The 25270-nt window shown below is 41.7% G+C and overlaps 1 protein-coding gene across 1 annotated transcript; it reads right to left on the reverse strand.

Moving 5' to 3' along the window:
* Nucleotides 1-2066: 2066 nt before the first annotated feature.
* On the reverse strand, nt 2067-9708 carry LOC115456985 (UDP-GlcNAc:betaGal beta-1,3-N-acetylglucosaminyltransferase 7-like). Its single transcript, XM_030186412.1, has 2 exons — nt 9120-9708; nt 2067-2641 (listed from the first exon to the last, which is right to left on the reverse strand). Exons 1-2 carry the CDS (start codon nt 9706-9708, stop codon nt 2067-2069), a joined length of 1164 nt encoding a protein of 387 aa, XP_030042272.1.
* Nucleotides 9709-25270: the final 15562 nt, after the last annotated feature.

Genomic DNA, 25270 nt, shown 5'->3' on the forward strand with positions numbered 1-25270 from the left:
AAGAGTCTTCATAAAAATAATAGAGACTCCAGGTGTGACTGTGTGCCAAGGTTATACTCCATGATATTGAGGTCTCAAGTTAATAAGCCTCAAGAGTCTTGACAATGGTATCACCACTAACTGGCCATCTCCTAACTGGTTGGGTTAAGAGAGGCTATGGGCGGAGCATGGGCTGAGGGCCTACTTAACTGGTTAGCAGTGATTTTCAATCCACTAACTGGCTAAGTAACCACATAAATTGTTCTAACTTTATGCATTATAACCAGGCAGTGGTCTGAATATCGGCCGGTGCCCGGTTAACTTCTGGGTGACCAATGATACCTGTATATTCAATGCCAGAAGCCATGCACACCCCAGCATTGAATGTACAGAGTCAGTTCAGCCCGTTGCTGTGAGCGGCTCAGATGCCGCAGACCGCCAGGGGTTGAATATCAGGCAGAGAGCTTTTGTTTTGGTGTAGTTCCATGATGAAAATGAAAAATTCAGAGGAGCAACCGCGGGAGGTGGTGGAGATGAAAACGGTAACGGAATTCAAAAATGCGTGGGATAAACATAAAGGAATCCTGTTCAGAAGGAAGGGATCCTCAGAAGCTTAGCGGAGATTGGGTGGCAGCACCGGAGGTGGGAGGTGGGGCCATTGGTTGGGAGGTGGGGCTAGTGCTGGGCAGACTTCTATGGTCTGTGCCCTGAAAATGGCAGATACAAATCAAGAAACTAAATGATATGCTCTAAATAGCTCCTATAAGGTGACTATGTTAATATCGGTAGATATATATTAAATAGTTTTAACAAAGAGGCCTCAATAGCCCAGGGTACGAACTCAGTGGACACACCTGATAAGGCTTTTATCATGGGCCAACAGCCCTCTGAAAAACCTACAGAGTGAAATAATTCAAACAATCTGTAGTAAAAAAAAACAGAAAGGTTGTAATGTTAATTACATATTCAACCAAAATGTCAACACAGTCAACAATAATAGAGTTTGTTGATATGATAGTATGAATCGGAAAATAAAACAGTTATTATTATCAAGAGAAAAAGTTGACTAAAAAATTACAAAAACAACTCAACAGTAACTGGAGTACTTAGCTTTAAACCCGGGAAAAAAACATCCGATGGGAGGCGCCTCTACATGGGAAGAACTATTTAATGTGTATCTACTGATATTAACGTAGTCACCTTATAGAGCTATTTAGAGCATATCATTTAGTTTCTTATTTAAGTTTGCTCTTTGCAGATTTGTTAATTTTTTGACAAGAGATACAAATCAAAGTCAGGTATACACATAAAGTAGCACAAATCGGGAGATGGGCGCTCTTCTTTCAGGTGCAGCCAAATCGGCATAATCAAAAGCCGATTTTGGCTGCCCTCAACTGCAGTCTGTCGCAGGAGTAGCCAAAGTTTAAGGGGGCATGTCGGAGGCATTATGCCTGATATACAGTTAAAAATTGTATAACATCACAAATAGCTTGACATTTTTTCCTATTTATAATTGAAAACAAAAAATAATGCTCAACATGTCCAATTATTCGGATTTATGATTATTCGGACCACCCCTGCAGAGGATAGGATAATCAGAGTTCTACTGTATTTGCAACCAAGCTGTACTAGTGAAACACATCATGCTCCACCTCACTTCCTGGAATGTTCATGGTGCCATATTATTTCCTTTGTACCATTTCCTGTCTTGCAAAGTATAATGCATCACTTCCTTTTGTAATGTAATTTTCATCTAGCAAGTACTAGTGCATCACGTCCTCCTATGAATTAAATGGCACAAAAGAGTTGCACCATTTTGACTTAATGCAGCAAATTATTGACCTTAAAAATATAGACTGTACTTGTTTGGATAAAGCACTCTTGGAAAAGAATATGCATACATTCCAAATGTGAAAACCTTTAAAATGTTTCTTGGGAAATCCATCTAACTACTCCTGAGTGTAGGGAGCAGAACAACTGCTTTTAATGGTTCAATAAAATATTCTCTTGCGTTTTCTTTTTATAAATTCTGTTATACAACCTCCAGATCCCATTCATTCCAGAGTTTTGGACTTCCACAACTACCTTCAGAATCTGCAGTGGGTCTTGTATGATGGAAGAAGCAATAAGACCCTCAAAAGGCCATTGTAACATTGCTTGAGAAGTTTTGTACTTGAAAGAGTAGCAACCAACAGGCAGAGAAGAAGAAAGATGACCACAGTCTTCCAGTTCCAAGGTGGCTGAGAACCTCTCCAAATATGGAGCAGGGTGTATGGTGACATGCCGTGTACTACCAAAGTCTCTAGGAACTTGCAGTTTTCCTTGGAAGATTTGGAGACACAGAAGCGGGCATCATGGCGATACGTCAGGTTTGCTGCCAGCAACAGGAAGCCAAAGTAGACGTCATCCAATGGAAAGACAGGTAGCACAATGGAGGCATGGTAGAGGGCAGGAATAGAGTCCCCGGGAATGATGAACCCACCACCTGATAGGAAAGTGGGGTATTTCTTCAGTGGATAGAGTGTCTCTGACACTTTGTACTTGCCCTCACGCATGACCTCAGAGTGCACCATGAGATGTCCATGCACAGTGGTCGAGGAGTTGACAAAATCACTGACATACCTCACCACAGACAAAGGATTCACAAATTCATCATCGTCTCCTAGAATAGGAAAAGGAAGAAGAGTATCAGTGAGGTGGGGCACGGGCATTGGACACCGAAACTATCACCTCTAGAGTTACATAACTCAGCGATAGGCGCATACATACAGATCATGTCTACCATAGGACTGGATGGGGTTGGGAACAGGAGTGGAAAGGCTGTCATCCTATTTTTTAAATTTCTTTAAGTTTCTCTCCTGCATTTTCCAGTGCAAGAATCACAGTGTTATTTATATACTACTAGTAAAAAAAGCCCCGTTTCTGATGCAAATGAAACGGGGGCTAGCAATGTTTTCTTCTGTGTGCATGTGGGAGTGTGTGTGTCCCTGCCCTCTGGCCTCTCTTCCCCTCCCCCCTCTTTCATTGTTACAGAACCAGCGATTTGTTTTCGTGCTCTGCTGTTTTCCTTCACTGACTGTGTTACAGAGAGGGCGGGGCAGACACTCATAGGGAAACCGGATATCTCGCCCCCTTCACACTTCCGGCTGGAGGCTTCATAGAACGTTGGTGTTGCCTTTTATATAGAGAGATTTCTTTTGATCCAACAGTTAGTTTTTGCTCTGTTAATCTTCTTTATGAATTAAAACGACGACTGGGATCTGGTGCCATAAACCTATATTATAACTACTCAGGGATCCCCCCCCCCCCCCTATTTCATATATCAGGCCTTTCTCTTAGCCATAGTATCAGCCCCCCTCTGCCACCTACACCCAGCATCAGACTCCTTTTGCCAGTATAAGCGGGAGACTACATCTCCCACCTCATTTTCCCCTGCTTATCCCTTGTTCTATCCCCTTTCGCCTCATCGATCCCCTCCCCCAATGCTCACCTACCCTTACTCACACCTCTCCTACTCTCTTCACTCTTGCCCATTCCCCTCCGCCTCATCTACTCTCCAATTGCTCACGTACCCTTGCTCATACTTCTCCTACTCCCCTCATCCCTGCATTTCTACATTCCTATTTATTTTATTACTCCGATAATACTCAACTTATTTCTCTCCACCAATACTTTGTAATCCCAATTACTATGTAAGCCGCATTGAACCTGCTTTGAGTAGGAAAGCGCGGGGTACAAATGTAATAAATAAATAAGCCACCTTTTGCCATTCCCAGACTCTGTCAGCCCCAGCAACCTTCTCCTTAAGGGCCCTGATTCCTAAGCCACAATATAGGCACGCTAGCGTTTTTGGCATGCACTAGAGACGCCCATAGGAATAAATGGGCATCTCTAGCATTTAGCATGCGCTAAAAATGCTAGCACACCTTAGTAAACAGGCCTTTGTAAAACACCCCTCAAATACTTGGGTGTCATAATAGATTCTCATATATTGTTTTCTGAACAAATCAGTGTGTTGAAGAAAGGATTTTATGTATCAAGACAATTGCATTCTCTGAAAGATTTTGCGGACGTAGAGAACATTAAATATTCATTAAACATTAAACATTCCTTGATTCATTCTCTTCTTATTTCTTGAACAGATTATGGTAATGTTGTTTACTCTGGATTGCCTCAGAATAAACTGAAACATTTACAATGTTTATTAGGTGGTGCATGTTATAGAGATCATATAACCCCTTTATTTGTGCAGTTTCATTGGTTGCCCATAAGATTTAGAATTGATTTTAAAATGGTGATATTCGCTGATTTTTTTAATATTGTTGTACACTGCTTAGATTTATTTAAGATGGGCGGTATATCAAGTTTTATTAAACATTTCCTCTCGGATTCTATATATTGCACTTAGTGTTCTGTGCTGAAATCCAGGCGTATTCTAGAACAATGCGCTTAACTGGCTTAACAATCTAATCAGCGTTGATAACAGCACCCAACAAGCGATAATGAGCAGTAATTGGCAATAATTAGAACTTATGTGCACAACTCGCTAGGCGTATTTTGTAATGAATTGCATCTAAATTCTAATGTGCACAGTTCAAAAGGGGTGTGGCTATGGGTGGGGAAATGGGCATTTCATGGGCATTCCTAAAATTTACATGCATAATTATAGAATATGGCGCAGTGATTTACACCACATTTTCGTTTTTGTAAATGGAGGAGCATAGTTTTAGGCGCTGAGATATCAATAAAGCACATTCTATATAGCATGCCTAAATCTAGGTGCCGCTTATAGAATACACTTAGCCAGAAATGTTTACTGCGCAGATTTTTTAGGTCCCTTATATAGAATCTGGCCCTAAATGTCTTCAGCTGAAAACTTATGCTAGTAAATTTGGCTGAAAATAGAGCACAAATTTAGGAGCCTAACTTAGGAGTATAAAGTTAGGAGCTCAGGGCCCAATATTTAGCTGGTAGCAATCAGCGTTTTGCTAATCAATGCCAGCGTTAAACCCAGAAATTCACTGCTGAGCCATGTCCCAGTTCTGGCACTGAATTTCCGGGTTTAAGAAGCTGGCAAAAACATAGCTGGTTAAGACCCAGATGCACAAAGGTCACCGTAAAGAATCGCTCTGTATTTCCACCTCGGTAAAAATTGCCGATTTGGAAATTCAGAGCAATTCCCAAAGCAACTCGCATGCAAATGAGCTGCTCTTAAAAGCAGCGAGCTGCTCGATAGGGGGGAAGCCAGTCAGTCAGCTGAGCATGCGCAGAGCAGCCAATCGCTAAGTGTGGCTGCTCTTCTCATGCTCAGAGCGGCACTTGTCTACAGCATTCATACACGCAAAGAAGCTGCATGTATGAAAGCCGGCGTAGCTTTTTTTCCCCACAACCGCTGTGGGCTGGCCAATCTACTTCACTGCCGCAGTCAGCAATCAAACGATCAAAGGTCGAGATGGAGATGAATCTGTAGATTTGTTGTTTGGAAGGGTGTTTTTTTTTCTTGACTGGTGAAGGGTGGGTGCCAGCAGGGCTGCTCTGGTGTGTCTTATTTTTCCCCATGGGTCCTTCTCCTCTTGCAGGAGTGGCAGAGGACCTCTGGAGCAGCTGTGGAGTACCTGCTACAATGAAGAACTGTCAGGACCGACAGCTCCAGACCTCCCGTTAAATTTTCCTCTATAAAGGTAGGGGCTGCTTCTGTGCATCGCTATGCATGCACATTTGAATAGTAATTAGCTCATTATAATAAGTTTGCATACAATTTTCGTTAGTTGCTATCGTGACAGAAAAAGAGCTACCCCTTTGTGCATGTCTCACTGAACTCTGTACTCGCTAAACCAGCTAGAACCAGAGTAAACACCATGTTGCTGGCTCGTTAGATTTTGTACAACTGGGTCTAAGTGTGATATTGAATACTTAACCAACTATGAAGAACCACATAAAGACAGAACTGTGTTTTATGCGGTCCTATTTGTGTGATTATCTTAACCGGCTAATTGGCGACTCTGCACCCAGAACGCCCCCAAGGTAGCCAGTTTTGGCTTGAGTGCTAACTGGGCGTTTGGCGTTTTCAGCGGTACATAAGTACATAAACACAGGGACAGAGCAAAGGTCCATCAAGCCCAGCATTCTGTTTCCATCAGTGGCCAATCCAGATCACAAGTACCTGGCAAGATCCCAAAACAATATGATACATTTTATGCTGCTTATTCTAGAAATAAGCAGTGCATTTTCCCCAAGTCCATTTTAATAATGGTCTATGGACATTTCCTTTAGGAAGCCATCCAAACCTTTTTAAAACCCCGCTAAGCTAACTGCTTTTACTACATTCTCTGGCAATGAATTCCGGAGTTTAATTACACATTGAGTGAAAAAATATTAAGTGTCTGGTTAGCCCCGGACAGCCAATTTAAATGGCTTGGAAAACATTTTGAATATCGAGCCCTTAGCTTTTTTTTTTTTTTAATATCCAGCTTAATACATATACAATTATTCTTATTTTGGTTACTTTATCACATTGTCATTATTGAACACTTTTCACTACCCTTGATTTCAGCACCTGAAATGTATTGATTACCGATTTTATTCTAATTTACTGTGTACTCTATATACACTCTGATTGGAACATTCTTCTGTATTTCTTATTCCGGAAATGGCGATCGCCACTACGGTATTTGTAAGCCACATTGGGCCTGCAAAGAGGTGGGAAAATGTGGGATATAAATGCATAAAATCAAATAAAATGCGTGTCCAATATAGAAATACAATAACACAGTAAACTCAGTGCTTATTCTCCCTCACTAAAAGCCTGGAAAACAACCAAATTGTTTTCTAAAACTCAAGAGAGCAGTTTCTTGACTCAGGTGACGATAGGGCAACACATTCCATGCCCTAGGAGCTACCATGGAAAATGTCTGATTCCACGTAGTAGATAATTGAGCCTGAGATACTAGAAGGAGTAACGATACACACCATTGTGAAGACCACAGAATATGATGTGGTTCATAGAATGCAATCTTGCCCTTCAAATACTTTGGGGTAAGACTATTTTTATCTTTAATGCCAAAAACATATAAGAGCCTGATGTTCAGTTTTATGGTTCACTGGCAGTCCATGAATGTATAACTTCACCAGCCATGGATATCTGACCACTATATGGACAGGACTGGGCCAAAAATCCCTCTAACTGGCCTGATACTATCCATAGGGTAAAGGGCCCGAGGTAACAATTAGACAGTGGCAATATTCAGCTGCTCTCCAGATAAGCTATGGGGGTAATATCAGCCACTGACCCTGAATATTCGATGCTAGGCCATGCCTAGGTTCCGACATTGAATATCCAGGTATGTGGGGTCACCAGAAGTTAACTAGTGCCCAGTTAGCTTGGCAGATAAAGTTAGGGCAGCCTTTTTGCTTACTTAGGTGGTTAGCGGACTGAATATTACCAATAATTAAGGAGAAGACTATTTTGGGACTTAGAATTAAAAGTTTTCCAGATGTTTCTACAGATACCCAGAAGAGATGTTAGCAATTCCTATTATTGAAGCCAGGTGTTCTTCAGTTGGGGGCAGCTTTCTTCTAATGTTATCCTTGTAAATGTGTAGGCAGATACCAATTGGTTCAATATATATATTTTTTAACCTTCGCATTTTAGAGTTTTTTTTTTTGTCAGCTAAACGGATCACTGGTGGGTAATATATACCTAGTGATTGGCTCTTATGAATAAGAATCCTGTGACATGCAAAGTCTATGTGCCTTTTATTTATTTTACTTCTAAACTAGAATTTCCATTGATTGTAATCTTGAATCCCAAATTGTGGACTTGAGTATGATTTTTTCATTTAATATTTTCTTCTTCTTGTTTTATTTAATACCTATACAATGTTAAAATGCGTAATTATACTTTTCTGTACAAATTTCTGCTTGACTAATTTTGAAATTATCCTAAATAATAATTCTCACCTCCAACGTTCTATGGGTCTTGCTGCCTATGTTCGTAACTTCTTCGGAGTTGGTCTGCTAGGCTCTGTAGCACAGGCTGACGTCACCGTACCCATTATGATGTCAACATCAGAACCCGCGAAAAAAGGCGCCCATTGGTCACGGTGACGATGGCCGAGCAGGGGAAGAAGATGAGCGCCGTCAGTAGCAGCAGCGAGTAGGGCATGTTGTTGGCGTAGTCCGGGTTACAGAGCAGCGAGGCCCGCGAGAAGTAGACACGGATCATGGCGCCGCCAGGGATGGCGATGGGAAAGGGCGGGCGGCAGCAGCCAGGCCGTGGCAATCAGGAGCCATACCCGCCGCCGGCTCATTAGTCGCCCCTAGCGCAGCGGGAAGAACACTCAGAGGGAGAGAGGGAGGGACCCTGAAACTCGGAGGGAGCGAGGGAGGGGATGACCTTGGAACTCTGAGGGAGGGAGGGAGGACGATCCTGGAACTGGGAGGGAGGGCGGGCCCCTGGTACACTCTCTCACAGACACACTCGCACCCAGTCTCACTCTGTCACACACACACTCGCACATTCACTCTCTCTCTCTCTCTCACAGAGTCACACTCACACACACTCTCTCAAACATACACACTCCGAGGAAAACCTTGCTAGCGCCCATTTCATTTGTGTCAGAAACAGGCCTTTTTTACTAGTTGATAAATAAAATAAAAAAAAATATTACCACTAACCAGTTAAGTAGCGGTTCTACCCAAACTCTGTCCACAGACCACCCCTTGGCTAGCCTCTCCGTCCTGGTTAAACTGCTTTGAATATTGGGTCCAACATGTTTAAGTAGGCCTAAACTAAATGGGTAGCAGTAGCTGCAGTGATCACATTACACGTACATTCAGCCTCGGTAACTATACACTGGTGCTGGTATTTTAATTAACATGCACTCAATATCAGGCCCAAAATTAAAAGGGCCATCTGAAGTCCACTGGAAGCCAGAGTTTGGACCATAAAATTGGAGGGACATGAACATAACATCCTGATGATTAACCCAATGAAGGAGGTGTAACTGGCCAAAGACCTTTTGTACCATCCTTGATCTTTGAAACTCAAGAGATAAAGTCCCATCCAAGTAAACACCTAAATCCCTCTTTCAGCTCTCACAGGAATGCGTACCATCCAAAACAAGCTGCAGCCTCCATACCTTTAAAAATAAACTCCACTTCCTGGCAGTTGTGATATAGCCATTCAATGAAACACCGCTCTTTCAGAGATAGATTGTGGTGGCTCTCCTCAAAATCCCATAGGAGAATGTCATGGAAATCCATGTCCTCCTCATTCACAAGATCAGTATGTTCTGTGTTCTTAGACATGGCCATGAGGAAGATGGACTTCACCAGCATGCTGTCAATTTCCCACACCTTAGCCCAGGTCTGTCGGCTGGCGGCCCTCCTCTGAAAGGACTTTGGATGAGATTTGATGGCCAAGAGAAGGAGTGGCTTTCCCCAGGACTGCTTACAAATACCAGCCTGGTCAATGACAAGAGAGCAGTGGTAGCTCTGAAGGTAAGGGAACTCCAGCTGATACTGGCTCAAGTTCATCTGGTAGGTAAAGTTGCTGTCAGTCAAGGTGATGGATTGTCGGACCATTGAATGATTTGCTCTTAAAGCCAAATACAGCTCTTTTGATTCTCTCCAGGACTTGTAGCTGGAATTCTTAGATCTGGTGTCCAGTATTGCCTGTTTGATACTCTCCTGATCAGGATAAAGCTCTTTGTATTCACTCCAGGCCATTAGAGAGGTTATGCAGAACAAGACTGCCAGGATGAAGAACATGGAGAGAAATAGAACATTCTTAATGAGGATCAATCTGCCCCTTCTCATGGTTCTGATTTCTGAGAGAGGAGAAAAAATAAAGACAAGGGCCATCTATAAGAAATATAAATGGTTAGCAAGCTTCTCCTCGCTGTCACCATCCCCACTCCTGACTTTAAGCAGAATGAAGAAAGCAAGCAATGAAGAAGGGAAAGACAGGTATGAAATGAAGGAGTAGCCTAGTGGTTAGAGCACTGAACTAACAGTGAAGAAAGCCTGGTACAAAACCCACTGCTGCTCCTTGTGATCTTTTTACTTAACTCTCCATTACCTCAGGTAAAAATGTAAATTGTAATCTCGCTAGTGACGGGGTTATACCTGGAATGTAGCTCACCTTGAGCTCCTACTGAAAAGTTGCCAGTTAAATTGAAATGAACAAGCACTCAGCCCTTCTATCCAAGGTCTAGTAGGTATTTTGTGTTCTCTCCTCCATCTCAACTGAAACAAAGAAACTTCTGTATTTTGGGAATGATGAAAAAGAAACAGCTTTCCAGACCAGGTGGTGCATGGTGGTACATGGATGCAACCAAACACACAGGAGTCCAGGGTAGGAGAAAATGAGACTCTTTGAACTACAGTTGGGCAGGGATGGGGAGAGGAAGACAGAGGATGGAAGAGGGAGTTACAAGCCCTCAGCCTGTTACTGCTACTTTCTCATATCCTTGCTGATACCTCAAATTCCCCAGTCCCTTTCCTGTTGAACCTATAAAGAAGATTCCTGGGCATGAGGGTGGTGGGTTTTCTGGAGACATCTGAGAAATGGTTCCAGACCCTCCCTTCCTATTCTCTGAAGGCTACCTGGGAAGGGGAGAAAAGAATAGTAGGAGAGGTGTTAGATTAGTGCAGGAGCAGTGGATCACCTTTTTGGTTAGTGAGGAATATCAAACCAATGCCTACACTGGAAGCTCTCAAGTTACTGATACTGTGTGGGGCAAAATGTTGATCAGACCATGGCCCGGTGACCCACCCCTTTCTACTGACTATGAATTAGGGAGAGAGTGACTTTTTATTGATCTGCTCTGCTCTGTCCACTCCAACTTTACCCCATTCCCTCTTGTTCCCTACAGTATAGAATGGGGGGGGGCTGGGTTGGGGGCTGGATTAAAAGAGAAGAGTGGCTGTTCTCTACTCTTCTCTGTCCTGAGAACAACAGGAGAAACAGTAGTTAAAACAACAAGATATTTAAATATTGTATATCGTGCCACCCCAACATAAATGCGACCTGTTCAGATACAATACAGATCAGTTTCAGAATCTGGAAATCATATTTTAAAATTCTGCCTATATTATTTGTAAAATCAGGAATTCTGTGCCTGATCCTTTCTTCAGCTATGTCATTCCTCCCCAGCAGTATTACTCTCTCACCAGCTCTCTTTCTTGCCTCAACTTAGCACCTCTTCCACTCCCCTGGTATTCAGCTCCCAGCTTTTAATGACCATTTTCCAGGATGGGCATCTCCTACCTTTCTCTTTTTCCCCCTAGTTCTCTCTCCCTCCATCTGCAGTTATCTGCCCCCCCCCCTGCCATTCTTGATCCCTGACACCTAGCAACACCTCCAGTTCTCTATCTGTTCCTAAGATCTCACCTTCCCATCCCTTTATATGAACCCCAAGCCTCATTCGTCCCTTCCTTAGGCACATATAGGGTTGCCAACATTCAGATGAAAAAAAACCTGACACCTGTCCTGCTCCCATGCTCCACCCCAAGTCCTTTTCCACACCTAACTGTTAAACCCTTCACTGCCTTGGTCATCTGTCAACTGCCTGCACTAGGGTTGCCATCCCAGAAGAAAACACTGCCACATGTACATATGTTCTATGAGTATTTCACTAACTTTACATAACAAAGCTCCAGTAACCAAATCCTGCAAAAAAAAACAAAACGTATTATCGAAACGAAAGATGGCCGCCCATCTTGTTTCGATAATATGGGTTTCCCTGCCCCTTCGCAGGGACGTCCTGCGAGGACACCCTCAGGAAAACTTGGGCGCCCCGTTCGATTATGCCCCTCTAAGTTTACTTGGATTGTGATGTCACGATAAACTAAAGACAAGGCAAAACTCATTGCCCACATATGAATCAGCATGCATACAGCTTTGAGTAGCATATTTATTCAAGGTGCACATGTTGCGTACGCGTACCCCCTGTCAGACCCGGCCCCTTGCCCGTGCCTTAAAATCATCTCTGCTCCAGTATTTGCCCAGACAGTGGCAGCAGCACTCATAGGCTGCCTGCAGCCTGCACCGGGACTTTCTCTCAGAATCATCCAGCCCCTTCTGACACAACTTCCTGTTTTGAGAAGGGCGGGGTAGCTTAGAGAGGAAGTCCTGGTGCAGGCCGCAAGCAGCCTATGAGTTCCACTGCCTGGGTGAAGATGGGAACAGAGGTGTTTTTAAGGTACAGGGCGCACCCCCTGTTACAAATTCCTGGCTTCGCCATTGACTGATTCATCTGTTATTAGCACTAACTCCCCCAGTGAGGGAAACCCCAGCACTCGTTCATCAGAGTCAGAAAAGAAAGTTCCTGTGCCTTAGCATGTTGTAGGGCAGGAGCAACTGTTGCCAAGTAAGGTCAAGGTGTGTCCAAATGAAAATAAAAGAAAGCCCAAGGTGTAACCTATTGAAGTTTAAGAATTTAGTTCTCCAAGAACCTTTTACAGGGTGGTGACGCCTAATATGGAACTTAGTACCATGTACCTATAATTAAGATTGTTTTGCTTTCAGTGCATCAAATTGCAACAATCCATGTAAATTTCATCTGTCATTTCAGCCTCCCAGTCTCATCAGGTCCTCCTGCAATTCCTCACAATACGTTTTTATTTAACAACTTGGAATAACTTTGAGTCATCTGCACATTTGATCACCTCACTCATGTCTCCCTTTTTCAGGTCATTTATAAATATGTTAAAAAGAACCAGTTCCCAACACAGAGCCTGTCTAACACTGACTCCTTCTTCTGGAATGCAGCGTGTAAATAATCTTGGCTTAGTCGGGAACCATAGCTAGAGAATTGTGTACAATTTTTTTAAATGCCATACACCGGTAATTGGGAAGCAAAGCCAGTGCTGGGCAGACTTCTACTACAGTCTGTCCTCTGATCCTGGCTGAACGGATTTGGATGGGTTGGGAGTGGAGCTTTTCAGGGGCTTCGATGACAACTTCAAAGGTTTTAGAACACGTACAGTGCCAGGCAGACTTCTACGGTCTATGACCTGAAAATGGCAAGGACAAATCAAGCAATACTCATTCAGGAATCTAGTAAAACAATACTTCCTCAATTTTAAATCCAAGCAGTTATAAAGAAAGTTCATACATTAATAATAGCATCGTTATAGATTTAGTACAAATTTATTCATTTCACAAATTCTTTTCAATAGTGATAAAGCACAGCAATCTTATCAAGAATATAAACATAACATTCCTTCCCCACATATATAACATTATTAAAAAAAACATCTCAAGTTCTCAGGAGTCAGTCCGTGGTGAGAATGCTGATGTAAACCAACCAACACGCTACAAATGTTCAAATCAGTCAATTTCTTCCCATCGGTTTGAAACAAACAATCTTCACACAAACAATCCTTCAAGACTCCTCGGTCCATTGGTTTGTCGTAAAGGTAGGCAATTATAATGTATTCTTATATTCCACTCTTACAATGATCTTCCAGCCTGACACAAAATTTGTGTTTCGCCCCTTTTTGTTTTGTTTTTGTTTCACTAGGTTGTATACTGGTGTTTTAGAGCCAGGTGTAATTATAGTGCTGTCTTTCCACGCATAAGATTGTAGCTCGTCCTGTCCTTGGAATTAGTGCTGTTATGGTTTGGTAAGGTTATGAGTGTGTTTTGGCACAAGTTTGTGTATAGTGTTTTGCAGTGGAGAGATTGTGTGTTGGCCTTACTGAGGTGGCATCAAAACATCAGAAAGGGTGTAGAGCCTAAATCATGACACACTACCTCTTGAAGGATCTATTTATTTTTATTTATTTATTTATTTTATTGCTTTTGTATCCCACATTTTCCCACCTATTTGCGGGCTCAGTGTGGCTTACAATACATTGTAACGATGGAAGTACAATAAATTATTACATGATTATGGTTACATTATGAGGGTTAGAGTTAAAACAATGTCCAGGTATCGATAAGGGGGAAAGAACAATAGTGAGGAGAAAAAGAGAAAAAAAAAGGCTGGGTGTGTTAGAATTATGGGGATAGGTGTACTAGGAGAATGTATTGATGCGTTGCCAACAGTGCGTGTGGACTTCATGTGCTTTGATCCTTTTGATAGATTTTTTCAAAGAGATGAGTCTTTAGTAGTTTGCGGAAGTTGGTTAATTCATATGGTCGTTAATAAAAGGAGCTCATTGTGAACACTATCCACCCTAAAAGGGTGTTTTGTGGCTAATATCTAAATTTAATAAAAGGTATTAATTGTGACTATTTTATTTTTACTTATTTTTTTTCTGTGTGTTATCAGACAATTATGGATGTAAGCTCTGGCTCTGGCCCTACCCCTAACCCCACCTCCTTTAGCCTCCCCAAACAGTTGGGCCACCGACCGCCTATGCAATCCAACTTAAATGCCTGATCTTGGCAACGCAACGAACTGAAGTACGCTATGGACCCAACACAACTCTACCGCCATATGATTCCTTAATGTGACTGTGCCACATGAACTTTACCTTACCCCTACTCACTATGTATTTGTTCACATCGGAGTCAGCAAATGCATCTCCGGTACTATGTAAGCCACATTGAGCCTGCAAATAGGTGGGAAAATGTGAGATACAAATGTAACAAATAAATAAATTAACTTTAGATGTCTTTTTTTCTTTTTTGTAAATATCTTTATTGAGGAGGAAACACTAGAGGAAAGTACACATAAGAATGAAAGCAAACGAAATTGATGCAAGCCCTAAATGGGGAGCGAGAACAATATACAACAGAACCAATACAGCCGAATGTAGAAATATGCTTACCAGCCAAAACAAGTGCAAAATAATTGATATGCATGTTCTCCTGTAGAATACCCTCCAGCACCCTCCAGACCTTTTGTGAGCCCAGAATATATAGACCATATAACCCATCACTAGTAAACTGAATCACACAACAACCCCCACGCACACTAGACCAGACACACACAAATCCCGTCAGCACACATCATTCAGGCAGGTCCAAAGCCAAAGCAAATAAAAATAAATAAATAAATAAAGGAAGCATAGAAAAGCAAAGGAAAGATCTCGGTGAGGGAGAGAGCTAATTAGGAAACCCTCCCTCCAAAGAAAGGAAATGTAATAATCAAGTGGTCACATGAGAAGGAGAAGGAGGTGTAGAGCAACAATCTGTACTATAAAGAGTATGAAAAGTATGCCAGAGAATTTTATAATAACCCCAATCAGATGTACCTTTCAGAGATGCATCCTTAAGTTCACAGACTCCCAGTTCATACATTCTGTGCTGCCATTCTGCAAAGCTAAGGGGGGTACACCCCACCTAATGTCGTAATATGACTTGAAACACCAATAAAAGGGCAAGATGGACAAAACAAATACCCAGCGTTTCTTAAAGGCAGGTCTTTGCCCATCATCAAGAGAGAGTACGTCCATTCAATGGGATCAAAAATGGATTCCAAAGTGCGTAAAGCTCCTCCCCAGAGATCTGATAGTTTAGAGCATTCTAAGGAACTATGGCTCCAAGTTCACCTACTGACCAAACATCTCTCACGTGCATCATCCAGCCAAATATGGAGTCCCCTCCCCCTCATTCTGGTAATGTAAGATCTATGTATAGACGTGGTTTATAGAATACGCCTAGGTGTATTTTTTTTTCAGCACCAATTTTACAGTGCCATATATAGACCCCAGCCCAATAGGTGCTCCCTCAAGTGCTTTTTAAACATTGACAGCCGAGACTCATTGTTCAGTCGCAGTGGCAGTTTATTCCACTCTACTGGGCCAGCAATGGAGAGGGCACCAGTTCTTGTCAAGTCCAAATGGAACCGTTGGAGAGCAGGCACTACAAGATCATGTTTCTCCAAGGACTTTAAAGAATGTATTGGCACATACTACTTCACGAAGCTTTATTTCTCGTACTTGCAATGACATGCAACACCCATCACGGCACTGTGTTTCGGCATAAAGTGCCTGCCTCAGGGATCACGAGGTATTAATGTGTCCAGAAGAATGTTTGAGTATGGTAATAGAAAGTTGCTTCAACAATCGTGTTGTCGGTCTTGAAAAAGTCCTTTGTTATGGCGATACTCAAACATTCCTCTGGACACATTAATACCTCGTGACCCCCGAGGCAGGCACTTTATTCCGAAACACGGTGCCGTGTCGGGAGTTGCATGTCATTGCAAGTACAAGAAATAAAGTTTTTTGGAAACTTATGATCACCCTACGTTCCTGGTGTTTCTCAAGCCATCTCCACCTTCCCACTGTTGTTTGGTTCATTATGTTCTATGTGGGATTCCTTTCGGTTTACAAACCACATCACAACACTTTTTAAATAGTAAGAATAATCCTGATACATTACACAATCAATCATCACCATCAGCTTGTTATATCTCTTTGCTCAGCATACTATTCTAACTGCAATATTTTGTAGGATCTGCAATCGTCGCATCAATCTGACAGTGTATAAAGCACATTGCAATAATCCAACCAGCTCATCACAAGTGAATGATCTACCAATGAAAAATGATTGGGAGCGAATTTGTTTCTAAGTCAGCTAAGTTGTTTTAGTTTCCAAAAATATTTTTTGCTGGATTGACAAATATGGTCATTGAAAGTCAACATAAGAACTAAAACTATTCCTAAGACTTTCAAACTTGATTCATTTGATAGCTGATATTTTTAAAAGTCAAAGAATTATTAGGTAAAGGTGGGGAAAGAGTTCCTAGCCATATCAATTTGGCCTTATCAGTATTTAGTTTTAGGCTATAACGTGTGGTCCATGTACTAACCAAGTCAATAAAGGTATGAATTTTGTTAACGGAACAATGGTTTTGTGCAACACAGGAATTAATTTAAAAAAACTGACTTCCAAGTGAGGCAAAAAATTTACAAGGGTACTCATTAGTATATTTAATAAAATTGGAGAGAGGTTTCCAAGATTCAAAGAATATTTATTTGTTTTACTCTGTAATTTCTAGCAGTCAGAAAACCTCTAAACTAGTCAAGAACTCCTCGCATAATCTCATTCATCAATTCCAAAAGTAAACAATGATCTACAGCATCAAAGGCTGCTGAAATATCAAATTGCAAAATTATAGCTTGAGTTCCTTTACTTGGGGCCTCCTCTATCAAGCTGCGCTAGCGGTTCCCATGCAGGAATGCCGACGAAGCATTACTGCACCGGGGACCTCTAGCGTGGTTCGATAAAAGAGGCACTTAGTAAGCTTCTAGCATCATAGATTAACAGTTAGTGTTTCAGTGCATAAGTACATAAGCAACGCCATACTGGGAAAAGACCAAGGGTCCATCAAGCCCAGCATCCTGTCTCCGACAGTGGCCAATCCAGGCCTCAAGAACCTGGCAAAAACCCAAAAACAAAACAATTTAAATTTAATAATGTTCAATGGACTTTTCCTTCAGGAATCTGTCCAACCCCCTTTTAAACTCAGCAAGGCCAACTGCCGTCACTACATTCTTTCAACGAGTTCCAGAGTCTAACTACGCGCCGAGTAAAGAAAAACTTTCTCCTATTTGTTTTAAATCTACCATATTCTAGCTTCATCTTATGTCTCCTGGTTCTATTATTGTTAGAAAGTGTAAACAAACGCTTCACATCTGTCCGCTCCATTCCACTCATTATCTTGTAGACTTCTATCATATCACCCCTCAGCCGCCTCTTCTCCAAGCTGAAGAGCCCTAACCGTCTTAGCCTTTCCTCATAGGGAAGTCCTCCCATCCCTTTTACCATTTTCGTCGCCCTTCTCTGCACCTTCTCCAATTCCTTTATATCTTTTTTGAGGTGCGGCGACCAGAACTGAACCTTTTTGAAATTTAAATTCTGTTGGACGTACAATATTATGAATTTATAAGTATTCTGTAAGTTAATTGATGAACAAAGCTTCCCAAAATTTTAACAAAAATTGGTGTATTTGCAATTGGTCTACAGTTGGCGGGATCATCCTTTTTTACCTGAAGGATCCTTTAGGAGAGGGGTCAGCAATATATCTCCTAAATATGTAGGGAGCAAAAATGTCTTTAAAGAAAGATCAACCCAGAAATGGAGCCATTCTAAAGAACAAAACAGGCGAGGGCGATTTTAACAAATAAGAAAGACATATGTCCAAAGGACAATGTGAGGACGAAAAGTGTTGTAACATAGTCTGAACTTCTGTTACAATAGTAACATAGTAGATGATGGCAGAAAAAGACCTGCACGGTCCATCCAGTCTGCCCAACAATATAACTCATATGTGCTACTTTTTGTGTATACCTTACCTTGATTTGTATCTGTCTTTTTCAGGGCACAGACCGTAGAAGTCTGCCCAGCACTAGCCCCGCCTCCCAACCACCAGCCCCGCCTCCCACATAAGTACATAAGTACATAAGAAGTGCCATACTGGGAAAGACCAAAGGTCCATCTAGCCCAGCATCCTGTCACCGACAGTGGCCAATCCAGGTCAAGGGCACCTGGCATGCTCCCCAAACGTAAAAACATTCCAGACAAGTTATACCTAAAAATGCGGAATTTTTCCCAAGTCCATTTAATAGCGGTCTATGGACTTGTCCTTTAGGAATCTATCTAACTCCTTTTTAAACTCCGTCAAGCTAACCGCCCGTACCACGTTCTCCGGCAACGAATTCCAGAGTCTAATTACACGTTGGGTGAAGAAAAATTTTCTCCGATTCGTTTTAAATTTACCACACTGTAGCTTCAACTCATGCCCTCTAGTCCTAGTATTTTTGGATAGCGTGAACAGTCGCTTCACATCCACCCGATCCATTCCACTCATTATTTTATACACTTCTATCATATCTCCCCTCAGCCGTCTCTTCTCCAAGCTGAAAAGCCCTAGCCTTCTCAGCCTCTCTTCATAGGAAAGTCGTCCCATCCCCACTATCATTTTCGTCGCCCTTCGCTGTACCTTTTCCAATTCTACTATATCTTTTTTGAGATACGGAGACCAGTACTGAACACAATACTCCAGGTGCGGTCGCACCATGGAGCGATACAATGGCATTATAACATCCGCACACCTGGACTCCATACCCTTCCTAATAACACCCAACATTCTATTCGCTTTCCTAGCCGCAGCAGCACACTGAGCAGAAGGTTTCAGCGTATCATCGACGACGACACCCAGATCCCTTTCTTGATCCGTAACTCCTAACGCGGAACCTTGCAAGACGTAGCTATAATTCGGGTTCCTCTTACCCACATGCATCACTTTGCACTTGTCAACATTGAACTTCATCTGCCACTTGCACGCCCATTCTCCCAGTCTCGCAAGGTCCTCCTGTAATCGTTCACATTCCTCCTGCGACTTGACGACCCTGAATAATTTTGTGTCATCGGCGAATTTAATTACCTCACTAGTTATTCCCATCTCTAGGTCATTTATAAATACATTAAAAAGCAACGGACCCAGCACAGACCCCTGCGGGACCCCACTAACTACCCTCCTCCACTGAGAATACTGGCCACGCAATCCTACTCTCTGCTTCCTATCTTTCAACCAGTTCTTAATCCATAATAATACCCTACCTCCGATTCCATGACTCTGCAATTTCTTCAGGAGTCTTTCGTGCGGCACTTTGTCAAACGCCTTCTGAAAATCCAGATATACAATATCAACCGGCTCCCCATTGTCCACATGTTTGCTTACCCCCTCAAAAAAATGCATTAGATTGGTGAGGCAAGACTTCCCTTCACTAAATCCGTGCTGACTTTGTCTCATCAGTCCATGTTTTTGTATATGCTCTGCAATTTTATTCTTAATAATAGCCTCCACCATCTTGCCCGGCACCGACGTCAGACTCACCGGTCTATAATTTCCCGGATCTCCTCTGGAACCCTTCTTAAAAATCGGAGTAACATTGGCTACCCTCCAGTCTTCCGGTACTACACTCGATTTTAGGGACAGATTGCATATTTCTAACAGTAGCTCCGCAAGTTCATTTTTTAGTTCTATTAATACTCTGGGATGAATACCATCAGGTCCCGGTGATTTACTACTCTTCAGCTTGCTGAACTGACCCATTACATCCTCCAAGGTTACAGAGAATTTGTTTAGTTTCTCCGACTCCCCCGCTTCAAATATTCTTTCCGGCACCGGTGTCCCCCCCAAATCCTCCTCGGTGAAGACCGAAGCAAAGAATTCATTTAATTTCTCCGCTACGGCTTTGTCCTCCTTGATCGCCCCTTTAACACCATTTTCGTCCAATCTCAGCTAAGCTCCTGAGGATCCATTCCTTCTGAACAGGATTCCTTCTGTGCTAACATGCAAACATTTACTCCAGATTTTATCTGTTAGGGTTCCAATTGTCTCTATACTAGTAATTCAATAAACACCAGAGGAAAAAAGTATTAGTAATCTGGAGTTGCCCTGATCTCTGATTTTTAAGATTTTATTATGAAAATTAACAGCACGCTTTCTTGCTGTAGGTTGCTGGATTGTTTGAGAGTCCCAAAGAACAAAGTCTATCAACAACTGTGATTGATTTTATTAAAGCAAATAATTTTTTGAGTCATATGTACCTATAGGCTTAAAATAATAGGTTTTTTGTCTGTCAATTGATGTTTATAAAAATTTATAGCAGATTGCCATGATTGTCTGGCATCACTAGGTTGTAATTTACACTATCAACATTTGAGATGTCTGCATTGATTGCTTGGAAGTAAGAGAGAGAGAGACTGGGGTAGAGTATGACAGAGAGGGAGAGAGACTGGATGAAGGCTGTGAGGGGTATGAGAGAGAGAGAGAAAGATAGAGACTGGGCAAAGGTTGGGGGCACGGGAGACAGAGAACTGAGGGAAAGCTGGAGGATTATGAGAGAAAGACTGGGTGGACTGTACAGGTCTTTATCTGATGTCATTTACTATGTTACTCTATTAGGTGAAGGCAGGGGTAGAGAAAGAGAGAGATACTAGCTGAAGGCTGGGTGGGGGAGAGAGAGAGTGAAAGCTGGGGAAAGGGAGAATGGCGGTGAAGGTTTGGGGAAAGGGAGAGACTGTGTGAAGGTTGGTGTGGGGTATGAAAGAAAGAGTGAAGGCTGGGAGTAGTATGAGAGAGAGAGAAACATACATGGGAGGGGGGAATAGAGGAGATACTGGTGGGGACTCAGAATTGCCTTTTTGTTTCTCCTATGAAGGGGGGGGGGTCATATCAGGTAGCTGATACCATGCTTCTGGCAGTGATGTGTAGTGGTACCTTAAGGGACTGATTGATTAAACTTTATTTGCCTATAGATGCAGAATGGGAAAATGGCCTTCGTAAATCATTTTGTTAAAGAATTGCTGCTGATCTCGCTCGCTTTCCCCACATTTTCTTTCTTCAACCTTCTCCTCAATCTCTCCTGCTCTGTGCCAGCTGCTGATGCCAGCTTTTATAGTTTGGTCACCCAAACACCTGAATTCTTTTTTTGAATTATATATTTATTCTTTTATTTATATTACACAAGTAATAAACTTGTTACATGTAACTATGGAAAAATTATAAAAATATTCTCTTATACAGAGTGATACAAAGAAACAAAACATTAAAGAAATTATATAATATCGTATTTATCACTTCCTTAGACCACTATCACTGGGAGAGTGGGTAGTAAATCGAGGAAATCACAATAGTTTAAAATTAGCAAGTAAGGCCCAAGCCCACCCACATCTATTTTCCCATATACAGCCTAATAAACAGATGTTACTACCCAGACACCCTCTCTTCAGGTCTATGAAAGCTCTAAGCTGATCTGGTACAAAGAAAACATATTGTACTCCCAAATATCTCACTATACATTTATTTAGATTTTGCTCACACCTTTTTCAGTAGTAGCTCAAGGTGAGTTACATTCAGGTACACTGGATATTTCTCTGTCCCAGGAGGGCTCACAATCTAAGTTTGTACCTGAGGCAATGGAGGGTTAAGTGACTTGCCCAAGATCACAAGGAACAGCAGCCAGATTTGAACTGGCCACCTCTGGATTGCAAGACCAGTGCTCTAACCACTAGGCCACTCCTCCACTCCAGGGATAAGCTAGGAAAAAAGTAGCCCCCAAAGTCTTTACTTCTTCTCTCATATCTAGAAAGCTTTTCCGTCTATCTTAAGTGGATCTAGTAACATCAGGAAATAACCATAACTTTTGACCACAAAACTTTTGATGAGCATTCTTAAAATATAACTTCATAATAGCATTAAAGTCTTGCTGAAATACAAATGAAACCAATAATGTAACCCTATTTGTTACTTCTGATAATGAGTCTTCTAAAATCAAAGAAATGTCTCTTAAATCATTGAGTTTCTCCTCTTCCTGGGCCTGCTCCATATCTTCATGAGACCCCCCTTGCGTCTTCTTCACAGGAAGGAAATATATCTTATTTATAGGAGGAATATTTTGAGAGGAAAATACCTGAAATTTGATATGCTCCTATATTTTTTTTAAAAAGTGTGTGAGAGGTGTAAACTCAACAAGATGATGCTTACCTTTTATTCCACATCCCCCTCCCCTGAATAAAAAAGAAAAAAATATAACAAAATATAGAAATATAGTGAGATATGTGAAGGAGAAATCCAAGGGGAAAGAGCGAAAGAAGAAGCAAGAATCAGCCCGTGCAGTAAAAAAATTTAATTTTACTACAAGTTGGTTATAAAAGTCAATATTTTATGATTGCATTACACTTACCTTCACCTGGGATTGAGTTCAACTTTACCCATGCTCAGGAAGAATATACTCTTTAGTCAGGTTTCCAACCTAAACTCTTCGAGTCTTGTAGAATCCATCCGGAGAGACTTGGTACTTATTAACACATTTTATAGCCAAATTCTTGCCATTTGAGTGACTCCAGCAATGTCATATCTGCTCAGACTCCTGACTAAAAGGCAGGACAAATGAGGCATTTGGCAAGGAGAAAAGATTACAGAGGAATGATCAGAAGAATGGGTTTTACCCAACAATGGTTGAGTAATAAGGAAAATACTCAGAATCATCCTAACACTTCCTACAGACAAATCTTGACATCCTTTCCTAATCCATTCCCTAAGCATATATTAGGGCTGCCACCTCACCCATCAGGTCAACCAAAGGGTAGATGCAGTCCTAGGTTTGTCCTACTGCAAGCATGGTCGTTTGGTTGTGATTCTCCAATTTACTTCCCTAAGAAAATCAATCTGCACGCACATTAGGCAAAACCAGAACTGGCTCAATATGTTCTGCTGACCTGGCACCCCTCCTATCCCTTCTCTAAACACACACCTATGTATCCTAACATCCCTTACCATATTCTCAAACACACATACACTCACACTGCTTTCTACCTCATAAACAGGAAGTGAGGAGAGAGAGAGAGAACAAAAGAAGAGATAGGACATTGAGAAGCAAGGAGAAAGAAAATAGGCAGAGGGGGTGAAAGGAGAAAGAAGTCAGAAAATGAGAGGTAAAAGAGAAAATATGAGGCAAGATGGCAAGCGAGCAACAGGAAGAGCGAATAAGGGGAAAGAAAAGAAAGGTTAAGCAAGAGAACAGAAGGGAATGAGAAGGGATCAGGAGAAAGGAAGAGAAGAGAGAGAAAAGAAAACATGTTGAGAGACAGAGGAGAGGGTTGTGCCAAGAAGACGAAACCTGAGGAAATTTTGAATCAAATTTGTTCTCCTTCATTTCTCATTCCTGATTCAGGGTAATTAAATTAATAAAAACATCACTTCAAATGCAATTTATATTAATTACAATAATCATTGCCTATAAGCAAGGATAACCTGCAAGTTTCTCACAATAATGAGCTCACTGATGTATTCTTAAGAGATCTCTCCAAATGGGCTGGAGAGAGGTGGGGCATGCGGCAAGGTGTAATCTCATAAGCTAGTAAAAGAATTTTTGCACCTGGTAAAGATGTCAAAGCCCTATAAATCTCACACCGGAGAGGATTATGCTTCATAAAGGCTCCTAAAGTATTCAGTGAGGTCTCTTGAGAGGCACGCCTTCCCAAGCTCCTGATGAGAGGGAATTAAAATCCTTCACGTTCTGATTCACTTATTTTGTTTAATCGGGTAAAAAGATTACAGCTTCATTGGAACAAAATAAAAAACATATAAAACCCCAAGACCAGCAAATAACAGTGCACAGAAATACATATCCATACAAGATGGTACCTCCACTACCCAACCTGCAGATTCATTGAGCTTCTCATGCAGTACCTAGCCAATTTCAGCCTCTACATTAGCCGTGAGTGCAGCGATTATTCTCTTATTTTTTATCAAGGTCATAATAAATACATAAATAAATTCAAAACAAATTTCCACCATGAACATCACCCTGTACTGCTATGAATTTACAGCCTGTCTCACTGACACAGACTACTCAATAATTACCGTGGATTCTTTTGGATTCATATTAGATAAATGAAACCTTTATTAGAGGTGCTAAATTCTACAATGATTAAGGTATATACAATGATTAGCTATATACACACAATGATTAGAAACAATAAGTACATATATAAGTATTGCCATACTGGGAAAGACCAAAGGTCCATCGAGCCCAGCATCCTGTTTCCAACAGTGGCCAATCCAGGTCACAAATACCCGGCAAGATCCCAAAAATGTACAAACATTTTATACTGCTTATCCCAGAAATAGTGGATTTTCCCCAAGTCCATTTAATAATGGTCTATGGACTTTTCCTTTAGGAAGCCGTCCAAACCTTTTTAAAACTCCGCTAAGCTAACCGCCTTTACCATATTCTCTGGCAACGAATTCCAGAGTTTAATTACACGTTGAGTGAAGAAAAATTTTCTCCGATTCGTTTTAATTTTACTACATTGTAGCTTCATCGCATGCCCCCTAGTCCTAGTATTTTTGGAAAGCGTGAACAGATGCTTCACATCTACCCGTTCAACTCCACTCATTATTTTATAGACCTCTATCATATCTCCCCTCAGGCGCCTTTTCTCCAAGCTGAAGAGCCCTAGCCGCTTTAGCCTTTCCTCATAGGGAAGTCGTCCCAGCCCCTTTATCATTTTCGTTGCCCTTCATTACATCATTGGTCTCTACATCTAAGCAATGGTAAGTGTTCTTAGCCCAGGAAAAGAAGCAATAATTTATTTATTTATTTATTATCTCATTTATACCCCACATTTTCCCAACAGCGTCAGGCTCAATGTGGCTTACATCGCACCGCAGAGGCAGACGCCAATACACTGTGCAGTACGTACGTTACTCACAGACGAGCTCCCAATTTCACTGAAAGATACTCCCCTTTTTATTAGGCTCAGAACTCATGTTCAGAGCTAGGGAAAATTACAGAATGCTTCTCTGTTTAGGTAACA

Source organism: Microcaecilia unicolor, chromosome 14, assembly GCF_901765095.1.
Source record: "Microcaecilia unicolor chromosome 14, aMicUni1.1, whole genome shotgun sequence".
NCBI classification, from domain to species: domain Eukaryota; kingdom Metazoa; phylum Chordata; class Amphibia; order Gymnophiona; family Siphonopidae; genus Microcaecilia; species Microcaecilia unicolor.

What these genes read in the sequence shown, in the direction of transcription:
- LOC115456985 (XM_030186412.1), bottom strand. Translation starts at nt 9,708, where the DNA reads ATGGCCTGGAGTGAATACAAAGAGCTTTATCCTGATCAGGAGAGTATC. An exon ending in AGTGGAGTTTATTTTTAAAG is followed by an intron (nt 2,642 to 9,119) that starts GTATGGAGGCTG and finishes TTCCTATTCTAG; the next exon opens with GAGACGATGATGAATTTGTG.